Here is a 7427-nt window from a genome sequence, read left to right on the forward strand (position 1 = left end):
CATCCATCCATCCATCCATCCATCCATCCATCCATCCATCCATCCATCCATCCATCCATCCATCCATCCACCCATCCATCCATCCATCCATCCATCCATCCATCCATCTGTTGGTTCATCCATCCATCCATCCATCCATCCACCCATCCATCCATCCATCCATCCATCTGTTGGTCCATCCATCCATCCATCCATCCATCCATCCATCCATCCATCCGTCTGTAGTTTTATCAATTCATTCTTGGTTTTTGCAGAATCCATATTTAAAGTTTTGACCACTAATCTATTACCTGTGAGGTATTTGCATTCAAAGACTCAGAACTTGCTCCAGTTTAAAACATGATCTAAAACATTAAAAATGAAATTCTTTGTATTTTCCGTTTGTTTGTTGTTCCCTCGCTTGTAATTCTTCTGAATGTGCTGCAGCCGTGTCCGTGGCGTCTATGACGTCAGAGAGTGACTATGCCATCCCTCCCGATGCCTATTCCACCGACACGGAGTTCTCCGAACCCGAACAGAAACTCCCCAAGACCTGCAGCTCAGCCAGCAACAACGGCAAGAGTGTGAGCCGCACTTTTCAGCACATAGCCTTAAACTGTACTCAGTGGAGGAAATATTTACTGCACAATCTAACTCTGAATTTGAGATGTATTTTTGTTAAAACTGTCATGTGTTTCAGGAGCCAATGGAGAAGTCAGGCTATCTGCTGAAAATGGTTAAAACGTGGAAGAAAACCTGGAAGAGACGCTGGTTCGTCCTCAAAGATGGAGAACTGCTCTACTACAAGTCGCCAGTATGTTGGAAGATACATTGAAACATATCTTCCTTTGCTAGATGTTTATGGACCGGCTAATTTAACTAAGAAATTCCCTTTAGTTTCTTTATTTTCTAGTCGAGATGAGAAAAACAAGAGAGCATGCTCACAGGATGAACACCAAACAAAAATAACTGAAACAGAAATGTTTAAAAGCAGCAAAACGTTCCCCTGTTTGAATGCCTATTAGGCATTTATAATCACTTTAAAGGGGTCTCAAGTATTTTGACTAGTTTGCTGTACAACTTCGATCTCCTAAGCCCGTTTGGGAGCATGTAATTGTGTAATAATTGTGGTTAGGACAGGGTTAAACTTGTATTTATTTATTTTGAAGCAGACCTATGAGCTTTATTTTGAAAGTCTAAGGTAAATCCAGTTTTATATAAATTTTTTTTGGAGTCTTTCGGTGAATTTGCTCTCTTTTGTGTTCTGTAAGGTTATGGTTGAAAGCCAACTTGAGTTTTAGCAGCAGAGACCTAGAAAGACTTTGTCACTGGTTGCTATGGTGATTCCTGCTTTTGGCGGGAAAGCTGGAAGTTCATCAGACAGTCAACGTGTGACAACTATAAGTAATAGTGGAAAAAATCTTGAATCTTAAGAGGCACAGTCTTCTGCGTGCCAGAAGGAGACATTTTTATGTGTCTACATTGTTTTATTTAGCAGATGTGACGAGTTAAAGAGACCGCTCACTTCCAGTTTTGAGTGGATGTTTCAGAGGAGAATTATAATGGGAAGGTTGGTGTGAACTCTGAACTCTGAGGTCACGTGATCGAAACCCTTAAGCCTTTATATCAGTGTGAAACATACTGGCTGAAAGGCAACAAAAATCTCCACATTCTGCTGTATAAAGTGTAGATGAGATGAAAAGTGTTGGGATGAAAGGAGTTTAAACTAAAGAGGTTTGGAGTATTTTGATGTTATTACCCAAAGCCGAACAGTCTGTGGTTAAAATGTAGAAATATTCTGAAATTTAAACTCTGATTGTGTAAAAACCATAAAAGGCATCAACATGTAAATTCATTCAGTTAAAGTTTGACTATTGGTGATTTGCTTAAACTTTGACTAGTGTTTCTACTGTAATATATGACTGACATGGAGATTCAAAGAAAACTGACTTTGACTTATTTTGGCAAAATCCCATTGGAGATGGGGGTTTTTTTCCTTTCATGATTTTTATAAAATAAATATAACGTATCCTTTCTAGAAATCAAACTTAAATAAACTCTGGCTTGATCCTTTTAAACTGCTTCTCATCAAAAAATGTTTTGTGTGGCTTTTATTTAACCTAATGTGTCGTATTAAACCATCCATCTATAATCTAGTTAGGAAAACATAACCCAGGAATTCAGTTTCAAAAACGTCTTATTGTTATAATGATCTTAAATGTCTAAAGTTGACTCTTTCTCCAACAGAGCGACGTGATCAGGAAGCCTCAGGGCCAGATCGAAGTGAACGCGAGCAGCAGCATCACCCGTGGAGACGGCAAGCAAGTCCTTCAGGTATTTGAGTTTAAGTAAAAGGCTTTAACTTCAGTGCTCCACCAACCCGTGTGTTAATGTTTCTATGTGTTTTGTACTGTAGATTATGACGGGGAAGCATGTGTATTATCTGAAAGCGGACTCTCCTAACCTGCTGGAGGAGTGGCTGCGTGTCCTGCAGAGCGTCCTGAGGCTGAAAGCTGCCAGTCCTCTGTTCACTCAGCCAGACATCCGTCCCATCATGAAGGGACTTCTCATCAAGGTCTGCAACTATTTACTCACGTACTCCAGCACTCTGCATGGAACGAACAAACGGAGGAAAAGATTTTATAGCCCTTTTGACTTTTTATGTTATCAAATTACATCATCCTACAACTGCTTCCTGTCCTCTTCTTTGTTGCTTCTGACAGTAGTAACATCCGGTTATTGATCATGTGACTCGTGATGCGATAAAAGTGTTTCCATTGCAGTTTTGCAAAAATAAACCAATTCTGATACGGCCAATTAAATTGACATGTTTCTATTAAAGCCAAAATCTTAAATTGATGACCTATAATTAATGGGGACCCAACTGGAAGTACAAAAGCATGGAGAAAGTTAATTTTGCATAATGGGCCCGCTTTAAAGTTTGTGTCTGTAATGTAACAAAGTGTCAATAAGTTCATGGGATATTAATGCTAATTTGCAGACAAGCTTGTGCATTTACCAAATTATTTGTTTTTATGTTAGATTTTAACGTAGGTCTTTAACGTAACTCTTCTATTCCAGGTAAAGCACGGCTACTCAAAACGGGTCTGGTGCGCTCTGATCGGCAAGACGTTGTACTACTTCCGCAGCCAAGAGGACAAGGTTTGTTTCTCCATCACTCCAGACCAGTGGCGTACAAAGACATTTTGGGGGCCTGGGGCTCAAATGGAAAAAGGGCACCTTGTGGAGAACAGGTGCCCTTAGTGTCAAGTGAACTAGGATATTTGTGCTAGAAATTAGACCAGAAATACTTGGTAACATTTTGTGTTTTTGCAGTGTAACTGTGTACGTATCTACACAAGACATAAAAACGTGGAAATGTATGTTTGTTGTCTGATGGTGTAACCCAAACTGCGCCTGCTTCCAGTTCCCTCTGGGTCAGATTAAGTTGTGGGAGGCCCGGGTCGAGGAGGTGGACGGGTCAAAGGAGTCAGATGATGAGCTGAAAGCGTGTGGGCGGAGCTTAGAGGCGGCTCCCTTTACCATCGCTGTCCACCCTCAGGAGCAGAGCCCAACATACTTGCTAATCGAGTCCCGCCATGAAAAGGTCACCGTCTGAAACTCCTCAAAATTTAAATAGTTTGGAATAATATGTGAATAATATATTCTTATGACAAATTATATATTCTTATGAAGTTAATATGAGTATTTTTTTTATTTTTTAGGATTCATGGCTGTACCATCTGTCTGTGGCAGCAGGTACCACTGTGGGAAAAGTCGGCACCGAGTTCGAACAGCTGGTGGGAAAACTCTTCCAACTGGATGGAGACGCAAGTGAGCAACTTTTATGAAATGGATTTCAAGTCCAAACGCAACAGTCACAACGTCCACTCGTCATGGGCCTGGATGTTGTTTAAATTATGGACTTTATTGTATCTTAAAGGGGACCCGATTGCATAGTTTTATACTTCCATGCGGGTCTCTACTGCTTCTGGAAACAGTCCAACCACTTAATAAAACCACCCAGCCGTCTTTGGTCTATAAGTTAATGTTTTTTGGTGTCTGGAAAATGAACGGTTTCAAAAACCTTCCAGCAGTTGAGTCACACTGCTCTGTTACCTAGCAACCCCAGCTGAGTTCCAGCACATTTGGTCAACTGGTTTTACCGCTGTATGCGCTGTACAATGGCTGCTGGAAAAGACAAGTGTTTTGTTGTTGACTTACTATCCAGAAACCACTTGCTGCAAACATGCTTTTTGTGAAGGAGACTCTACTTATGCTTTTCAAAATGTTCAAACAGATGTCTCTTTGCTGCTATTTTCACATGCTAGTGTAAATGTGACAAGAGACCAAAAACAAGAAGTGAAGTTCAGGGCAGGGCATTCTGGGTAAAAACAACCAAAACATACACTATTATCTTGCGTTAGTGGGAGAAATGATTAGTGATCTTTGGTCAGACATTTTGGGAAGGAGGAAGTTAAACTCAGTGTCTTCTTCAGATGCATTTATGTCATTTCCTTCTGTAGTTCTTGGTGCAGCGCCACCACAGGTGAGGAGGGGAACAGGTTTTTTAATAGCTTTCGTTCATTTCACACAGTGCAATGTGAAAACAAACCCCACCAACTGAAAATGTAACAAATGTTCCAATTTTCTCTGCTGGCTCCTCAGATTCTCAGATCTGGAGAAATCCCACGCTGTGTTTCAGGAAGGAGGCTCTCTCTTCTCCTCTCACCACTCTGCCATCACAAGCCCTGCAGACAGAAGCCGTCAAACTCTTCAAGGTACGCCGCACGCTGCAAAAACACAAAGTCCTGCTGAGTAATTTTTGTCTCGTTTGTAGTGCAAATGTCTTAAAATACTTGAACGAAGACAAAGCTTTCAAGTAACTTATCAACATAATATATGAGAGCTTGTTTTAAGTCAATTATTTCTTGATATTGATGAAAGTTTCACTGGATGATTATTTCACTTATAACAAGACATTTTCCCCATGTCATAAGTGAAATATTCTGCCAATGAAACCAACACTTTTTCATCAATATTAAGAAATTATTGACTTAAAATAAGCTCCTATATCTGTCTGAAAAGTTACTTGTAATTTAGTTTTGTCTTGATTCAAGTTTACTAAGATATTTACAGAAACTAGACCAAAAATAGTTGCTTAGATTTTGTGTTTTTGTAGTGAAAAAAAGAAAAGTAATTGTTGTGCACAAACACTTGGAAGTTAATGATTTACGCAGTTCTGTTCAAAATCCGCCACCATAAAAACTTTGTTTTCCAACACGCCTTTTGCTCCCAGACCTGTCAGCTTTTCATCAACGTCGCCATCGACGCTCCGGCCATCGACTACCACGTGTCTCTGGCTCAGAGCGCTCTGCAGGTCTGCCTGGCCCATCCGGAGCTTCAGAACGAGTTCTTCTGCCAGCTCATGAAGCAGACCCGCATGAAGCAGCCGCAAAGCCACCCAGGACCTCTGCAGGTTGGAGCTTTCACCACAAGATGGCGCCAGTTGCGCACTAAATCTGGCACAGGGAAATAAAGGAAGCAAATTAAAGCTTTTCAGTTTTTGTCTGTCTGACTAAGAGTTTAACTTTTTCACTGAAAATTCTTAATTTTGTTGTTTTCGTACCACTAGAGGGCTGCACAGTGGTGCAGTTGGTAGAGCTGTTGCCTTGCAGCAAGAAGGTTCTTAGTTTGATTCCCAGCCCATGGAGTTTGCATGTTCTCCCTGTGCATGGTGGGTTTTCTCCGGGTTCTCCGGCTTCCTCCCACAGTCCAAAATCATGACTGTCAGGTTAATTGGTCTCTCTAAATTCTCCCTAGGAGTGAGTGTGTGTGCATGGTTGTTTGTCCTGCGAAACTCTGGGGACCTGCCCAGGGTGACCCCGCCTCTCACATGGAACGTTAGCTGGAGAGGCACCTGCACCTCCCGACCCCACTAAGGGACAAGGGTGTTAGAAAATGGCTGGATGTACCACTAGAATCTCTTCAGCAGGTGGCAGAAGTTGTTGAAACCTGTTGTGTGTTTCAGATTAGATTCCAAACTATGATAGCGTCTCCCAGCCGAACAATAAAAACTCACAGGCAGGATGAATCATCTCCCTTGTGCCCATAAAGAACCGGTTAGGTCGCACCTACAGTCAGAGTTTTGTTTTCATTTCACTAACAAATCCTACGACTCGACCATGTGACCCTGCTGATTGTGTAAGGCCTCTGTGTTTGTTTTTTCGCTCTGCAGGGTTGGCAGTTTCTGGCTCTCTGTGTCGGACTGTTTCTGCCGCGGCATCCTTTCCTCTGGCTGCTCCAGGTTCACCTGAAGAGACACGGAGACTCCAGGTGGGAGAACAGCCCAGACTGACAGGGAGGCGTGAAAAACCTCAAACGGAAGACAAAACATTTCAACATGATTGTTTGCAGGTCCAAACGTGAAGTTTACAGGTGCAAACTCCAAAGCACAAAAACGCAAATACAAGAGAAAAACGCCTCAAACAAAAATGGTGCAAAAACAGAAAGAAGAAGCGCAGAATCAATTAACGATAAATTAAGATTAGCTCGATAATTTCCTTTCTGATCATAATTAGTTTTTTTCCATGGTTTTAGTTGTCTTTTATTTTTATTTTTTGATTGTCATGTTTTATTTTGGATTCTTAAAATCTCTTCCAGTTCCAGTTTGGAGCCTCTTCCCACAAAAAGTCAATTTATTTCAGGAACTTTATCACTAAATCCCTTGCATAGATTTATTGCACACAGATTGATGTTTCAAAGTATTTATTTCTGTTAATTATGATGAATCTCCATGAAAATATGACATTTAAAATTAGAATATTTCATCAGATCAATTTTTTTTTTAAATGTGGGTTTATTTAATACCTGCTTGAAGGTTTTTATTTTCAAAAGATCCTTTTTAATCTGACAAATGAGATTCATCTGGACATATTTTCTACTTTATTTTATGACTGTAATAATTGCGCCCTGGGACAGATCCATTTTGAATGTTCACCTATAGCATAACAATGTTGAGGAAGTTACGTATTGATGCAAAGTTCCTCATGAAGTCAAACATTATAAGTTCTGCTCCCGTCAGCTGTGCTTGGCTTCCCTTTCTTGCACTTCCTTTTAATGGTTAACTGGCAGAGCAAAACAATGATTCGGTTTTAAATGGTTCCCTTCTCATTCTTCAGTTTATTCACTCAGATGTCAAACGTTTTGGACTCCTTTTTCCATTCAAAATGTAAAAATTGGGGGAATAAATGGAGCGATCCAAAATGTGAATGTCAGAACTCTCTAAAGGTGTAATGTTAGGTTTTCATTATTTAAGCTTCTTCTATCAAACTAGTTTAGTTTTCCATCAACTACGGTTGGTACGATTGCTGTACCAACCGTCTAGACCCCTCAGATCTTCTGGTTCTGGTCTGCTCTGCATCCCCAGAACCAGAACCAAACGAGGA

At 40.7% G+C, this 7427-nt stretch overlaps 1 protein-coding gene across 4 annotated transcripts in view; it reads left to right on the plus strand.

Moving 5' to 3' along the window:
• The window catches only part of plekhh2 (pleckstrin homology domain containing, family H (with MyTH4 domain) member 2), a 37652-nt gene that overhangs the window by 20065 nt on the left and 10160 nt on the right, over positions 1–7427 (plus strand). For all 4 annotated transcript variants that reach the window (XM_015057798.1, XM_015057797.1, XM_015057799.1 and 1 more), the window contains 10 exons: positions 427–563; positions 680–793; positions 2227–2313; positions 2396–2554; positions 3061–3141; positions 3407–3586; positions 3705–3813; positions 4648–4760; positions 5279–5458; positions 6218–6315. In XM_015057798.1, coding sequence (XP_014913284.1) covers positions 427–563; positions 680–793; positions 2227–2313; positions 2396–2554; positions 3061–3141; positions 3407–3586; positions 3705–3813; positions 4648–4760; positions 5279–5458; positions 6218–6315 — 1258 coding nt within the window. The remainder of the gene's footprint in view (positions 1–426; positions 564–679; positions 794–2226; positions 2314–2395; positions 2555–3060; positions 3142–3406; positions 3587–3704; positions 3814–4647; positions 4761–5278; positions 5459–6217; positions 6316–7427) is intronic.

This window comes from Poecilia latipinna, unplaced genomic scaffold, assembly GCF_001443285.1.
Source record: "Poecilia latipinna isolate Pla-1442-1.1 unplaced genomic scaffold, P_latipinna-1.0 Scaffold1492, whole genome shotgun sequence".
In the NCBI taxonomy this organism is placed as follows: Eukaryota; Metazoa; Chordata; class Actinopteri; order Cyprinodontiformes; family Poeciliidae; genus Poecilia; species Poecilia latipinna.